Source organism: Balaenoptera ricei, chromosome X, assembly GCF_028023285.1.
Source record: "Balaenoptera ricei isolate mBalRic1 chromosome X, mBalRic1.hap2, whole genome shotgun sequence".
NCBI classification, from domain to species: Eukaryota; Metazoa; Chordata; class Mammalia; order Artiodactyla; family Balaenopteridae; genus Balaenoptera; species Balaenoptera ricei.
The window spans coordinates 110,165,258-110,182,600 of NC_082660.1; the positions used below are offsets into that span (position 1 = coordinate 110,165,258).

The window sequence follows — 17,343 nt, forward strand, 5'->3', positions numbered from 1 at the left end:
GTCAGCTTAAAGTAGCCAACTTTGAGACTCTCATTCCCCCTCTCCAAAAACGCCTCCATTATAGCCAACCATCCCTGCCTCCCCCTGCCTGAAATTAACAAGGAAAGATCACTTCCTACTCAATGTTCTAGCAAGATGCATTGAAAAAATTCTGTTTTCTCCCCCGGGCCCCTCCCACGTCATATCTGCTAAAACAGTGCTTCTCAAATTATCTGTGAAGAAGGGCCAGATTTCCCCCCAAATATTCACACAATAAAAGCACAACAACAATAAATTACTAAAAAACATGAAATAAACAAAACAAGACATATAAAATACAAGCCCAAGTTTTTTTAGTATTAGATTCAACAGCCATATTACTCTGTCAACTTGCTTATAAACTAAAGGCTTATATTCAGTTTCTCTCCTTCTATCATCTCTGACTGGTAACAAACAGCAGACCAGCACCAGTCCACACATACTTCGGGTAGCACTACTCTAAAGATTTTTATAACAAGTTCGTTTTTCTATATACCACATATATGCCCAATACCTTGTTCACTCTACTACAAGGAAGACAGAAGGTGGTCTCTTTAAGAACTGTATAAGCATATTGAACAGACCAAACTGGCACAACTTAGGATCACTGGCATGGAGGTAGAACAGGTGCTGGGACCTGTGCTGGGAATGAAGAGAAGGCAGAGGGTGGGGAGTCAAAACTCTGCATAGTATGGCCAGAGAAGGGCTTTCAGAGAAGGTGACTTTGAAACAATGATCTGAATGGTGAGAAAGGTCCAATTATATGAAGAATCAGGGAAAGTTCATGTAATGCATAGGGAACAACATGTGCCAAGGTCCTGAGGCAGAAAAGAGTTTGGTACCTCTCTGAACTGTTAGAAGGCAATTTTGGCTACAGCAGAGTGAGCGACAAGATCGGGATTATCTAAGGCCTACTGCCTGGCTAAGTTTTAGCTCTTTTCAACAGCATCAGAAAGCCACTGAAGAACTTCAAGCAGGGGAGAGACATGACCTGATTTCTGCTTTAAAAAAAAAATCAGTGTCAAATGGATGGATCTTATGGTATTTAAATTATACCTCAATATAACTGTTAATAAAAAAGAGATCAGTGCCTATTTTTCCCACTAATAGCATTTATGTCAACTTGTAATTATTTGTATATTCATACAGATAACTCCCACTGGACTAAAGTGTTGTGAGGTTAGGGACCAAGTTGGATATGGCTCGCCATTGTACCAACAGATAGCACTTAGAAGGTTTCAAAGTATGTTTGTTAATTGGATTAGAGAATAAAACAGTGAGTGAACAATACAAGCAACCTGTAATCAAGTGCTAATTTATATGGTGTAATCTTTAACTCTGTGCATTACATCCTCCCAGGAGGATGGATCTGCTTCTAGAAAAAGACTTGTGTCTCTCATTAGCAATCTGATAACTTGAGTCACCACAATTACCGTGCATTTCCCCATCAAAGCATCACCCAGATGAACAATTCAGATGGCACTAAAGGCAGAGCCAGCCTTCATCCAAATTGAGACAGATACTCCTCCTTGGCAGCCTTCCACCCCTCATTCTACTGCTTTTACCTTCCATACAGGCAAGCCACCTTTCTCATTTCTCACCCATAATCTACCATCAACTCAATGAAAGTCACCCAACTTATCTTGTCTCTGTTTTCCTCTCTGTACAAAATGTACCCTAACAATAATATTATATGAAGGAAATCGCCACATAATATCTTAAAAATAAGTGCCCTAAAAGTAAGCCTTGAATATATCTATTTCCAAATCTCAATTATCTCACCAGAAGGAAACTGAATTGCAGTACTATATGTATGAATCAAGGGAGACAGGATGATACCAAAGTCATCTGGATCTTTGGAAGACTGAGTTGTCTGGCTATTCTCAAATCAAGGACAATCTGTCTTTGGATGCCAGTTGTGTAACTAGTGTCTGTGTAAAAGATGGCCTTGGAGACTTAATCAAAAGTAGCTTACAAGGCCTTGCATTAGGCACAGAGGTCATGGTTGGTTTTATACTGTTGGGTTCAGATGTGGGCAACAGTCACTGGCTCAAACAGATGTGATGTGACTGAGAAGCAATGCAATTGATGAAATATAGCAGAGCTTACAAATCTAAATGAGTAGTTTCCTTCTCAAAGGAATAACTTCTGAGATTATATCCATATTTCCAACAAATGTTGCCATTGTTGCACAGAGGCAAATAGTCAAGTGTACAGATACTTAGAACATAGAAAGTGAGGAAGTAGAGTTTCAACTCGCCCTATCTGTGAGCACTAGGATTGCCTCCAACCTTTCTCTGCCTTCTCTCATCTCCTTTAATCTCTCCCTCTGCATACAGTTTACTGGACCAACCAAAGGAAGGGAGACCACCATGGCAGTGAGCACAAAACAAAACAAACAAAACACAATTTCAAGCAAACCAAATTGGTGAAATGTAAGGAGCACTAGAATTTGATATCTAATCTAAACACACAAAAATCATTGAGTATCTGATCATCACTTCTAGTTATTAAAATCCCTATGAAATAATAAAATGGGCTCAACAGAAATTCCACTCACTACAGCAGGGGATTTGGAACCTCAGAGCCACTAAGCAATAATATTGTGGAGTTTACACATGAACGTATTACGTGGAAAGCATGGGAAGGCATGCGACAATGAAGGAGGACAAGAGCCCATAAGCAGTCAACAATGTGCAAGAGCCTATGTAATAATTGGCAAAAGGGGACACAATTGGCCTTATTACTATCTGGTAGAGAATATAGAGACAAATTTAATATAGATGTTTCTTAGTCATTATTTTACTAATTGAAATGGCTCTTGAAGAATGAAATTTCAGTAGACACCCAGAGCTATAAGTGATGAAGTGACGGCCCTTTCTAGACAAAGGAAACAGAACAAAGGTACCAAGGTTTAAAGGGGAGCAATGTGGCTAGAGCATGAGGTCTCTTGAAGGAAAAGGTGTGGATAAGGCCAAGAGAACAAAAGATAACAGATAATGGAAATCCTTGAAGGTCAAGTCAAGATATTCAGCTGTCAGTATGTCTGTAGAAAGTAGGGAATCATTGCAGTGATTTGAGGAAAGGAGTATTATGCTCTAACAGATATTTTAGGAAGATAAATTTATTATGCAAAGAATAAACTGGAAAGGTAAAGAACTGGAAGTTGGATCACCAGCTAAGAAGCCAGGACGATAAACTAGGCTGGTGGTCCTCAAACCCACTTGTGCTTCAAAGTCACTTGTTGAATTTATTTAAAAAAAAAAAAAAGACAGGTGCTTGGGCCCCATACCCAGTGACCCAATAGGCTTAAAGTGCCATTAATTGAAAGAAGGGATACAGGAAGAGGAAGAGATTTTAAGGGAATATAACAACTTTGCTTTGGGGCACATTCTTTTTAAGACACACATGGAATAAGGAAGTCAATTTAGTTGGTAGACAATTAGAAAAGGGGGTTCTAGAGTATAAGAGAGGTTCTAATTGGAAACTCATTCAAAGTGAATTCGAGTTGAAAATTCCAAAAGAAAACAAGAAATTAATTTGTTTTATAGACTCTAAGCCTTAAAATGTAACAAATTCATTGGCTGAGGTATTTTATGTATCATAAATGTTATTTATCATAACTGAGTAACATTTATGTTGAAAAAGTAGATTCTCAGAGCCCAGCTATGTGAGAATCATGACAATCTACTGCCCCCCCAACATACACACACTCAAAATTTTAAATGGAAAAAGGCGAAGAAAAAGAAAATGAAGAAATTCTAATATCTTTGGTTAGATGGGAGATGCCAGAAGAAGAAACTGATTTTTAAGCAACAAATGAACTGCTATGATTCAGTGAAGCAATAGAGCAGTTGCTATAAAACAGCAAAACCTGCTGAAACAAAATGAGCCATCCTTTCCCACAAAAATATCAAAGAAATCTACTGGAATGCATTTTGTCTTCGGTCAAACTATATTATTTTAAAGTATATAATTTTTAATAGTAGATGAAGCTCAGTGAGGAAACAGAATTCATGATACAGAAATTTCCTTTGAAGTCAGACATGTTTAAATTTATGTATTAAATAAAAGGATATGGGTTTTCTGTCCTTTTTAAAGCAGTTACTATTGGAAGAAGTGCTTGCATCAGGCACTTAAACCCTGAAACAAAAATGAGAACAAACTAAAAAGACTTAAAGAACTTTAAATATTACTTTTGTTCTGAGCCAAGGGCATGAGTTAAAAAGTAAAAACTTGTAAACTTATCATATATTTAGATTGGTAGTCAAACTTATACTTTTTCTAAAACAAGGATTTTGTGATAATAATTTAAAAATCCATCTGTATTCACATGTATTACTGTCTGGTCCCTGCACTACTTCTGTTCACCGACCTTCCTCCCTTTATTTTCCCCTTTATCACCCACATGTTTAGCGTTCATTCTTGTTGTGCTAGCGTCTTACAGAGATTTTGGAGAGACTCAGTGCCAGTGTTCTCAACTTGAGGTCCTTCTGTGACCAAGTCATAAAGAGAAGACTAGCAAGAGTTGTGAACAAATGCAATGCCTTAAAATAATGAGATAAGAGGTGACCATGGACCAAGAGCCAGCCAACTCCTGCTCCGTAGTCAGAACTTGTATCCCAACTTCAAATTTCTATAACTATCTTTCATCTTCTATTTTCCCCTTTATCATCCAGATGGTTGAAGGTCATTTCTTTTTTTTTAATTCATATTTAATTTTTTAAAATAATTAATTAATTAATTTTTATTTTTGGCTGTGTTGGGTCTTCGTTCCTGTGCGAGGGCTTTCTCTAGTTGCGGCAAGCGGGGGCCACTCTTCATCGCGGTGTGCAGGCCTCTCACTATCGTGGCCTCTCTTGTTGCGGAGCACAGGCTCCAGATGCGCAGGCTCAGTAGTTGTGGCTCACGGGCCTAGTTGCTCCGTGGCATGTGGGATCTTCCCAGACCAGGGCTCGAACCCGTGTCCCCTGCATTGGCAGGCAGATTCTCAACCACTGCGCCACCAGGGAAGCCCTGAAGGTCATTTCTGTTGCATTAGTTCCTGCTCAGAGTTTTTAGACAGACATCTTCCCACCTCAGGGTCTCTATGTAGCCAACTCAAGCAGTGAATTCTGGCAAGAGGTATGGACAAGTGGGATGTCTTAAAATAATCACACAGGTAGAGAAAGTGAACCAGGAGCCAGCCAACTTCTCCCCTGAATCAAGACATTTCTCCTAACTTCCATCATCCTACCAGAATACTCCCTGCCACCATCATTTTATTTCCTTTTCTATACACTCTGCATGGTTTGTTTTCTTGTTCTGCTTCAGTGTCTTTACATGGGTTTCAGGGATACATGAGGGGGTGTGACCAGCGCAACAACTAAAATCTAGCAACATATTCTAGAAAAGTGCAGTGTCTTAAATTTAGATATCAGAGAAGGAGGACCAGGACCCTGGCACCTCTTACTTTTTAGCCAGAATCCATCTTTTACACTGTCTGTTCCTACCACTCTCTCCCCTTGCTTTTTTCCTGCCTACCTGTTGTGTGTTTGCTGGTCAGCTTTGTTGTGTTGGTTATTTCAGTGAAGCTATGGGTAGACTTAGGCCCCAATTTACAATTTTCCCAATTATAGTTGTACATGATCATAGACTCTAGCAACTTCTTCTAGAAATAAAAAACAATGGGATAGATATAGGAGGTGGACCAGGAACCAGCAAAATCTCCCTTCTTAACCATCTCCTCTCTCCTAACCTCCATCTTTCTCCACTGACCTCTCCCCTTTTATTCTCCCCTTATACCATCCATATGTTTGGTGATCATCTCTTTTGTGTTAATGTCTTTTGAGAGGTTTTAAGAGACTCAGCCTCAATTTTACCACCTTGAAGACTGTGGTTCACCAGCCTAAGGAGGAGATCTAACCAGAGGCTATGAATGGATGAAATGCTTTAAAATTATGGGATAATCTGTTAAATCAAAATGTATTATTATAATCTTCCCATTTCTGTGTCTTTGTTTTCTATTTGCTTTGTCAATAATTGAGGAAGGTATGTTAAATCTCCATTTTAATTTTTTTTTTCTTTTTTTATCTTTTGGCCACGCAGTGCGGCATGTGGAATCTTAGTTCCCTGACCAGGGATTGAACCCGAGACCCCTGCAGTGGAAGCACGAAGTCTTAACCACTGGCCGCCAGGGAAGTCCCACCATTTTGATTTTTAAAAATAAATTTAGTACTGGGAATTCCCTGGTGGTGCAGTGGTTAGGACTCCGGGCTTCCACTGCCAAGGATCTGGGTTCAATCCCTGGTCAGGGAACTAAGATCCCACAACGCTGCATGGGATGGCCCCCCAAAAATTTGTTTTTAATAAATTTAGTACTATTGGTTTTAAAAATAATAATAATAATGGGATAGGAGGAGGAGGAGGTGCAGGAGCTGGCCAGCTCCTGCACCTTAGCCCATACTTCTTTCCTAACTTCCATCTTCCTACCACTGACCCCCTGCTCTTTCATTTACTCCATTTTCCTTTCTGGCTGCTGTATCATCACCTGTGTTGTGTTAGTGTCTTTACATAAGTTTGGGGGGGTCTTTGGCCTGCTTTTAGGGTTATAGATGTCATAACAATAAAAATCCATCAAAGATTATTATGGGATGGTGTAATGCCTTAAAGTGGTGGGATAGGAGAAGGAAGACTAGAATCCAACCAAACCTGCCCTTAAGCAGAACGTTTCTCTGAATTCTCATCGTCCTTCTCTCTCTCTCTTTCCTCCTTTCCCCTCCTACCTGTTGGATGTCAGCTCTGCCGCATTAGTGTCTCTGAAGAGGCTGTAGAAAGAATCAAGCTTTAAATTTTACAATCTTGTAGACTGTCAGTGCCACTTGAACCATGGAATTCAGCAATATTTGATACAAAAAGATAATTCTTTTTGAAGAACAAGTATCAGAAATAGAAGGACAATCAACAGTCAACCAACTCCTGCCTTTTAGTCAGACAGTTTTCCTTATATCCCCTTCTCTACCATTCACCTGTTTTCTCCTTTTCCCTTCTGTGTCCTTGATAACTGTTGGTTAGCTCTGTTGCATTAGTGTTTTTTCAGAGGGATTAGGGAGAATCCAGCCTTGATTATCTCAACCTTGAGAACTGTGACTTGCTGCATCTAAATGCTGGGCACCAGGGCAACATTCAAGCCATAGAATCTGATTAGAGATTACAAACAAGCAAAATGTACACAAATAGGCCAGAGGGAGAATTAGGACCAAGAGCCAGCCAACTCTTGCCCTTTAGCAACAAGATCTCTCCTTTCATCTCCATAAAAGCTTATTACAAAGCACAGGCAGAACACACTACGACATAAATCACAGCAAGATCCTTTTTGACCCACCTCCTAGAGAAATGGAAATAAAAACAAAAATAAACAAATGGCACCTAATGAAACTTAAAAGCTTTTGCACAGCAAAGGAAACCATAAACAAGACGAAAAGACAACCCTCAGAATGGGAGAAAATATTTGCAAATGAAGCAACTGGCAAAGGAATAATCTCCAAAATTTACAAGCAGCTCATGCAGCTCAATGTTAAAAAAATAAACAACCCAATCCAAAAATGGGCAGAAGACCTAAATAGACATTTCTCCAAAGAAGATATACAGATTGACAACAAACACATGAAAGAATGCTCAACATCATTAATCATTAGAGAAATGCAAATCAAAACTACAGTGAGGTATCACCTCACCCCAATCAGAATGGCCATCATCAAAAAATCTACAAACAATAAATGCTGGAGAGGGTGTGGAGAAAAGGGAACCCTCTTGCACTGTTGGTGGGAATGTAAATTGATACAGCCACAATGGAGAACAGTCTGGAGGTTCCTTAAAAAAGTAAAAATAGAACTACCATATGACCCAGGAATCCCACTACTGGGCATATACCCTGAGAAAACCATAATTCAAAAAGAGTCATGTACCATAATGTTCATTGCAGCTCTATTTACAGTAACCAGGACATGGAAGCAACCTAAGTGTCCATTGACAGATGAATGGATAAAGAAGATGTGGCACATATATACAATGGAATATTACTCAGCCATAAAAAGAAACGAAATGGAGGTATTTGTAGTGAGGTGGATGGAGTTAGAGTCTGTCATACAGAGTGAAGTAAGTCAGAAAGAGAAAAACAAATACCATATGCTAACACACATATATGGAATCTGAAAAAAAAAAAAAAGGTTCTGAAGAACCTAGGGGCAGGACAGGAATAAAGACGCAGACGTAGAAAATGGACTTGAGGACACGGGGAGGGGGAAGGGTAAGCTGGGACGAAGTGAGAGAGTGGCATGGACATATATACACTACCAAATGTAAAATAGATAGCTAGTGGGAAGCAGCTGCATAGCACAGGAAGATCAGCTCGGTGCTTTGTGACCACCTAGAGGGGTGGATTAGGGAGGGGTGGGAGGGAGACGCAAGAGGGAGGAGATATGGGGATGTATGTATATGTATAGCTGATTCACTTTATTATAAAGCAGAAACTAACATACCATTGTAAAGCAGTTATACTCCAATAAAGATGTTAAAAAAATAAATAAATAAAAATAAAAAGTACAATTTTATTGGAAATACTACTTTTCATCAGACTTCTTACTAAAATAGAAGGGGGTCCTCATCAGCATTATTCCCATTTTACAATTATTGTTGTTACAGTTATTGTAAGCACTGTGAAGCCTTTCTCATGAAAATAAACATATGAGAATGACAGGAAAACAAAAGAAGCCTATTACAGTATCTCCTTTCTTTTTCTACCACACTTCTGCTCTCTCCATTTTGTCCACGGGGCTGTGTTAAGCATTCTGCACGTGTGGACGGGTAAATCTTCAGGGCAGTTGGTAGGAGCTAGTGTCGTGGAGGTCTTGCTGGACAGAAGAGCCATTTGAGGTGACCTTCCCCTGGCTTGATTTGTGCTGCTGTGGACGCATTTAATCTCACGAGGACAGCCCGGCTGGTTCCAGTCTGAGGGGTGCCAGAACTTAATCCCAGATATGGCTGTCATAAAACACGGGTTGACTGAGAAACTCCTAGGTCCTCAGCAGTGTGGTCGCTGTGTGGTAGACAGATGAGTGCTGAGCGTGCCTGTGAGGACGCTTCCAAATTACAGTACGCTACTGGAGAGGAAGGCAGCCAAATGGGAATGCATGGGGCCTGGGTGGCAGAGTGAAGCCTCCTGGAAGTAAGCACAGGTGACTGGTGAGGTAGATTTGAGTTGGACTCCTCTAGTATCTCTTGTAAGAAAAAGGTAGTGAGGTAAAATGTTTCTGGAAAGGAGTGGTATGGTGAGTAACCAGACTGAAGTGCTGGCTCTTATACCTTAAGGCAGACGTGAGATTTCTGGGATCCTTTCTCTTGCCCTCCTTTTTGTTAATCCTGTGTTGCCATTTTAACATGCTAAGGTATGAGGTAAACAGAAGTGTGATGCTTATCAAAGTATAAAAGACACAAGAAATACTACTTCCTAGTGCAGACTGTGGCCATTGGCCCTGGGGACCAACACGGTGGCAGAAGCATTCTCAACCCCTTTCTTTCAAGGAAGGGGGCTCCACCTCCCAGGCCAGGCTTTTAGGACACAGGAGAGCACCAGAGAGCCCACTCTTCACCCCCGCCAGCAGACAGATGGGTAGCTGCTCAATGCTCTTGTGTAATACTTGTTAACTGGCAAATATGGTTTGGCACAGTAAACGACTTAAAGCCATTTGTTCAAGTTTTGCCCTCAGCTCTTTATTTGTATATTTGTTTAGGGGGTGAGAGTTGGGAGTTGGATAACAGTTAGGCTTAAGCCCCATCTGGAGCCTCTGCTAGGCTTTACACACAAGCAAGCCTCTCTGCCGATTGTAGTGCAGAGGGGAGCGAATGGGAGAAAACACTGAGTCTTAGTTTCTTTCAGGAAGGAGGACTTTAGGAGAAAACTCATCCTAACAAGTTAATGTTAATTTTAAAAAATACTTTGGGGTCATTGGAAAGGAGGAATTGTTCTCAGTGATGCAAACTATTTGGCCCTTTGTCCAGTCTCCACTGGCTCATATACCACTTATGAAAGGAAGAGGAATGGGGCTGAGAGTAATAACTGAAAAAGCTGCTTCACTGAAATATTTTCTACGACTGCCTTGTTGACCACGTTAAAGAAATGCAGAATTAAAAGAAGCAGGTGGGGGCTTCCCTGGTGGCGCAGTGGTTGAGAATCCGCCTGCCAATGCAGGGGACACGGGTTCGAGCCCTGGTCCGGGAAGATCCCACATGCCGCGGAGCAACTAAGCCCGTGTGCCACAACTACTGAGCCTGCGCTCTAGAGCCCACAAGCCACAACTACTGAGTCTGCATGCATAGACCCCGTGCTCTGCAACAAGAGAAGCCACCGCAATGAGAAGCCTGCGCACCACAATGAAGAGTAGCCCCCACTCGCCACAACTAGAGAAAGCCCATGCACAGCAACGAAGACCCAACGCAGCCAGAAAGAAAAAAAACCCTTATCATTCTAAAAAAAGGGAAAAAAAAGATGTATACACTTTTCTATATGATTATTATACTTCAATGAAAACTTAGAATGTAAAAAAAAAAGAGAAAACTAGAGAAATAGTAGGGATTTGAGTAATATAGTGTATGCATTTATCAACTCATCGAGTGGTACATTTAAGATTTGTGCATTTTATTGGATGTAAATTTTACCAAAAGATAGAAGGAAAGGAAGAAAGGAAGGATGGAAACTGCAAACACTGAACTCTAGTTAATGGCCTGCATGCTGAAGTCTTTTGGTATGAAGTATACTAATATCTGCAACTTACTTTGAAAGGTATCCAAAAAATGAAATGGATTGATGAATGGATAGAAAAATAGTAATTGTAAAATCTGAAGTGACTATTTGGTTTTTCACTGTACGATTCTTTCAACTTTTCTGTATATTTGAACATTTTTTTATGTAAATGTTGGGGAGGAGAATCTAAAGGAAAGAGGAAGAATTCTTCCCATTTCTTTATGAATATAAATATTGGCTCCAGCCCATTGAAGACCGAAGTGAATCAGCAGCAATTGGCAAGAGACAAAAGAAGAAGAAAATGGTGGATGCTATGAAATAGATGTCAAAACTCATTCATGGACACATGTGAGACATACCCTGGGGTTTGTACCATCATATACAACCAAGCTGTCAGTTTCGCTTTTTGACATTTCTGTAAATTACAAATGTTGAAAGTACTCATTATTAGAGTCTGAAGCAATCTGCTGCATTCGGCATGTTAAGCTGAAGAAGAGTTTTTGATACCTCTAGCTAGGGTCAACTTTTTCAACAGTTTCCAGTTATGTGAATCATTGTATCTGTACTCAATGAAGAAAAACTAAAAATACAGGTAAATGAAAGAAAAAAAAAATTTGAAGTTGACACCTATGTTTGTCGTTGCAGCAGCTACACTAAAGACACAGGCACTAAAATGGAAGGATGTATATTTTCTCCAGCATGCCTGTAGTTTCAGAGCCAGAGTGCCCTAAGAATTAGTCCATATCAGGGTCGTTTGTTTGTCGTGGTTTTGGTTTTTATTGAGATATAATTGACATATAACAATCTGTCCAGGTTTTCCTTGATTGCTAAAGAAGGACCCTGGGGAAGGAACTTTCATTTCCTCCTTAGCACTCTAACCAACAGATACAATGAGTACGAATGCATGACCTCCCACAATCATTATTCTCTTTCAATCTCTTTCTAGGGTTTTACCGATATTTTGCTAGAAAGAGTCATGCATGGGGGAGCCAACATTACAGGATTCCAGATTGTCAACAACGAAAACCCTATGGTTCAACAGTTCATACAGCGCTGGGTGAGGCTGGATGAAAGGGAATTCCCTGAAGCCAAGAATGCACCTCTAAAGGTAATGTTCCACGACGTGTAGAAACCTTAGGCCAGCTTTCCAGAACATCTCAGTATGACCTTTATATATTTACGGCCATCCAGTGATCAAATGGTTGTCCCTCGAAAGTGTTTCAAGGATGCTAAAACACAACTGCAGATAGTGCTGCCGCACTTGAAAACTAAATTCCCAAATAAAGAAGCTATTGAGAAGGAGGCCTTTTAAAACCCAGCGTTTGGGAAGGTTAACTTAATTTTTTAATGAATTTCATTTTTAATATGCTCATAATTTACAATGTTACAAGAACCTGAATCAGGCAAAGAGTGAGGACAGTGGGAATAGGTAAGGAAAATTGATAGTCTGAAACAGAAAATTAGATTTTACATTATTTATGTGATTGCTTTGTGTTACTAAGTTTCATGAATCTCAGTACACCCAAGTGAATTAGGCTCTAATACAGAATGCATGTTGCCTATACATATATTGAATGGAAATGTTTTCCTGCCTGCAAAAGTATCTTTAAATAATTAGATTACCTAAATTGCTCATTTTCATGAAATCAAGAGAAGAACACTGAAAGCAGAAAGTCATGCTTAAAGTGCACATTTTTCATGTGTTCCCCTATGGCTTGAAATCCTATTATTTAAAAATCAGGAATTAAAACAGATAAATGGGAGGAAAGTTATTCATGTTACACAAAGGATCCTTCCAATGTATTTTTTTTAAGTAACCCATTCCCTCAGTGCATTGATTCAAGTATGAAACAGACTTTAAATTCTTCCTTCCTGATATGTATGTGAAAGTATGTATGTACCATGGCTGTGGGATCCTTGTGATCAAGATGAGGGATCAAAGCAGAGTCAAGGCTCAAGGCCCCTCCCTAAAAAAGGAAAGGGGAGGCGACATTTCCTTTCTCATGGTTTCAAGATACCCATCCTCATATCCTTCCTCCCTGGCAAGAATAGAAGAAGGAGGAACAATGGGACATAGAAAAGAGACACATTCTGAATCACCTATGCAGGTCCACCCTGAACGGGTCACATCAACATAATACAAGTGGGACCTTACTTTATGCAATTGGTATGTTCTAGAAAAGTCATAAGTTAAACATCTTTTTTACATCTTTTTGTATTAATTTAAGCCACTTACTATCTAAGTGGTTCTCTGTAGTTGTAATGATTACATTACACATGCCAGATTACATTACACATGCCAGGTGTCCTCATATGCTTCAGTAAATATGGTCACAATTCCTATGAGAATCCTTTGTAGTCAAATCTCTTTTTTAAGATGATGACTTTATCTTTTATTGAGATATGATTGACATGTGACATTATATTACTCTTAAGTATACCACATACTGATTTGATGTATGTATGTACTGCAAAATGATCACCACAATAAGTTCAGTTAACATCTATCACCACCACAGCTACAAATTTTTTCTTATGATGAGAACTTTTAAGATCTACTCTCTTCGCAGCTTTCAAAAAATACAGTGCAGGATTGTTAACTATAATCACGATGATATACATTACGTTCCCAGAACTTATAACTGGAAGTTTATACCTTTTGACCACCTTCATTCATTTTCCCTATTCCCCAGCCTTGACCTCTGACAGCCACCATTCTCTTCTCTGTTTCTATGAGTTCCTTTTTTTTTTGGATTCTACGTATAAGTGAGATCATACAGTATTTGTCTTTCTCTGTCTGACTTATTTCACTTAGCATAATGCCCTCAAGGTCCATCTGTGTGTCACAAATGGCAGGATTTCTTTTTATGGCTGAATAATATTCCATTGTATGTGTGTCTGTGTGTGCATATATATTTTTATTGAAATATAATTGACATGACTTTATATATGTATATATGTGTGGGTGTATATCACTTTCTTTATCCATTCATCATTTGATGATTTGATGGACACAGGGTTGTTCCATGTGTTCGCTATTGTAAATAATGCTGCAATGAACATGGGGGTGCAGATATCTCTTTGAGACAGTGATTTTATTTCCTTCAGATAGATACCCAGGAGTGGAATTGCTGGATCATATGGTAGTTCTATTTTTAATTTTTTCAGGAACCTGCCTATTGTTTTCCACAGTGACTGTGCCAATTTACATTCCTATCAACAGTGCACGAGGGGTCCCTTTTCTCCACATCTTCATCAACGCTTGCTGTTTCTTGTCTTTTTGATAATAGGTATTTTGACAGGTGTGAGATACTATCTCATTGTGGGATTTTTTTGTTTTTTTTAAATTTATTCATCTTATTTATTTATTTATTTATTTATTTATTTATTTATTTATTTCTGCATTGGGTCTTCATTGCTGTGCGCCGTCTTTCTCTAGTTGCGGCGAGCGGGGGCTACTCTTCATTGCAGTGCACAGGCTTCTCACTGAGGTGGCTTCTCTTGTTGCAGAGCAAGGGCTCTAGGCGTGCGGGCTTCAGTAGCTGTGGCTCTCAGGCTCAGTAGTTGTGGCTCGCGGGCTCTAGAGCGCAGGCTCAGTGGTTGTGGAGCACGGGCTTAGCTGCTCCGCAGCATGTGGGATCTTCCCGGACCAGGGCTCGAACCCGTGTCCCCTGCATTGGCAGGTGGATTCCTAACCACTGTGCCACCTGGGAAGTCCCTCCTTGTGGTTTTGATTTGCATTTCTTTGATGATTCAAATCTTTTTTTTATGGACTAAATCTGCCCACTACATTTAGGTGAGCTCATATTAATTTATATTTTCATACAACTGTCTATCCACTGTTTTGCCATCCTTAGATTTAGCAGGCAATAGGTAGAGGAAAAAAACCTCATTTATTCAATATTTTAGGGGTTATCTATAAAATGTCAGGCACTAAGCTAGGCACAAAAAATGGACAAGAGTAAAAGTATGAAAAGGGTGCTACAGTGTCATTTATGCCTGTTCAGAAGTTGTAGAGGTGTACAAAAGAGAAGGAAGACAATTTCAGCTCTGGATTATTCATTGGTAACTCATGATATGTGTAATGTAAAGTTCTTAGAACTTAGTGAGAAGAATTGTTCAGGCTTATAAGCAAGACCCTTCAAATAACTTAAGAAAACGAAATACTTAAATAGGTGGTTACAACTTTCGGATTACTTTGACTTGTACTAGTCATTATGGAACCTGTCTCTATAGCAAACAGACAAAAAGCCCATGTTAAAAAATTATGTACAATATTTTTGATTAGGAAATAAAATTGTCTAGAGATTAAAATCCTGATGCTTAATTTATTCTATATTTTATGAACATTTCCTTTGGGGTCTTTTTTTTTTTAGATGGTCACACATTGGTCCGTAGAAGCTGAAAAAGTAGAAAGTTAAATAGCTATTTTGGCATGGCTTGGAAAGGACTACATTAAGATTGCTGACAATTTATGCAGTCAGCTGGAAAAAAAAATCACCACCATGTTGGCTTTATGTAATGGGCAGACACAGATTTTTTTTTTTCATGAAAGAACATATGCCCCCTGCTACAGTCATACTTGATGACTTGGCCCTGAAAGAAAAGTAACATGAGAAAAGTCAGAAAAGTAAATTGATAGTTGTAAAGATGACAATGCATTCACTCACACTTGTATTGGGACATACTATATAGACAGAAAATTCCCCCCAGGGCATTTTGCTTCATTTTTTTTTTAGAAATCAACAGAATTCTATATTCTACCAGTATTTGTCACCCCTGCAAAACAGGGGCCAGCTAATTTTAATCACACTTTGTTGATTCATTTAATGAAAAGGCATCCACCATGTCAAATTGCAGATAATCAAATCCCTTGTATTAAATGACTGGTCTCATCCTTAGTACAGTGTATCAGTACAGTATATCCAAGAAATAGAAAGTAAGTGTTCTTGCCTGAAAAAGGTAGCATCACGAAGTATTGCCTATGAATTGTCAATGTTATCAGATTTAAAACTCAATAACAATTGTAATTTTCTACAGTCAAAAACCAGCTTTGGATTTTGCTCTCCCAAGGAAACAAAAACTGATTTATTGCTGGCCAGAGGTCCTAGTTCACCAGAAACGTGATCCAGACAGAAATGATTAATGTTTCCCTCCAAATTAATTTCAAGCTGTCTAACTTAGCTATTTCCATTTTCCCCTAAGTAAACGCCAGATCTGAATTTTCTATTACAAACAGCAATAACCCAGTCTTGCTTTAGGATATGCCGTTTCCTCTCCAGTCTATATATGCCATCCTTTAACTTCCCACATATTTTGTTCTCTATAAAGAAGCTGGCCTTTCAGTAGTCACTCACTCAATATGAAACACAGTATTGAGAGCAAGAGAGAGATTCCCTTGAGCCATTTGATCTTAATAGTCTTAACATGTGCACACATGAGGTAAGATGCATCATTCTAGAATGGATCAAAGTCAGGCTTGCCCAGAGAGATCTCTTGATTCAAGTAATTAAGAGGGTGACTTCATAGAACAAGAGTTGGAGATAAATGAAAATTATAAGAAACGAGGCAAGTTTTGAGGGCATCATTTGTCATGATATCTTGTTTTCCATACATCCATTTCAGTACACATCTGCATTGACGCACGATGCAATACTGGTCATAGCAGAAGCTTTCCGCTATCTGAGGAGGCAGCGAGTGGATGTGTCCCGGAGAGGCAGTGCTGGAGACTGCTTAGCAAACCCTGCTGTGCCCTGGAGTCAAGGAATTGATATCGAGAGAGCTCTGAAAATGGTAATGACCACAGTGGATTATTGGGTTGGGGGCACCTTATAAAGACACAAAAAGAGTAAGACCTCAATCTTGAGAAAAGACAACCTAAAGGGAATAGGATGAGAGTCTGTAGAATGTTCAAAGTATACAGAAAGATAAGCATCGATATTTATTCATCAAAATCTAGAAATCTAAAACTAGAAGATTCTTCCTTGAAGCTTGAGAAATGGTAAATTTAGGGCAAATGAATATTTAGCTCTGTACTATAGTGGGGATAGTAAATCAAACTCAGTACCCTTGAAAGTTATGGATTGAACATGTAAATGGCTTCAAAAAATTCAGACTTTCCAGAAAGTGATGTTGCTTAGGGGGACTGGGATATTCTCTAGGAAACTCCTAACTTCAGGGTAGACATTACCAGCATCCTCTGGCTCATCAGACAAATTATTAGCCTGGATGGACTGTGGAACCGAGCCAGTGTGATAGTATTTCTATTTGTCAAAAAGAACCTTTATACTATTCTACATGGTGAAATGCAGGAACACAGTCCATTCTAGGCCTACTTAAGAGGCTTTTCCCCAGTGCCCTAGAGAAAAAGCCTGAAGGAAAGTACAAGGAATCAATGGGCAGAGAGTCAAATAGGTCACTTGTTTTTAGTACTTACTGGGTGGGAGAGCATTTAAGGCTTTGAGCAGTATCCTTTGAACAGATTCCATTATTTACGCTAGGAGCAGCGTCACCCATTCAGTGTAGCTTTCCAAGCAAGAGCTCTT

General features: G+C 39.3%; 1 protein-coding gene across 2 annotated transcripts in view; it reads left to right on the top strand.

Moving 5' to 3' along the window:
- The window catches only part of GRIA3 (glutamate ionotropic receptor AMPA type subunit 3), a 287,656-nt gene that overhangs the window by 183,487 nt on the left and 86,826 nt on the right, over positions 1-17,343 (top strand). For both annotated transcript variants that reach the window (XM_059910318.1, XM_059910320.1), the window contains exons 6-7: positions 11,745-11,906; positions 16,424-16,591. In XM_059910318.1, the coding sequence (XP_059766301.1) occupies positions 11,745-11,906; positions 16,424-16,591 (330 nt within the window). The remainder of the gene's footprint in view (positions 1-11,744; positions 11,907-16,423; positions 16,592-17,343) is intronic.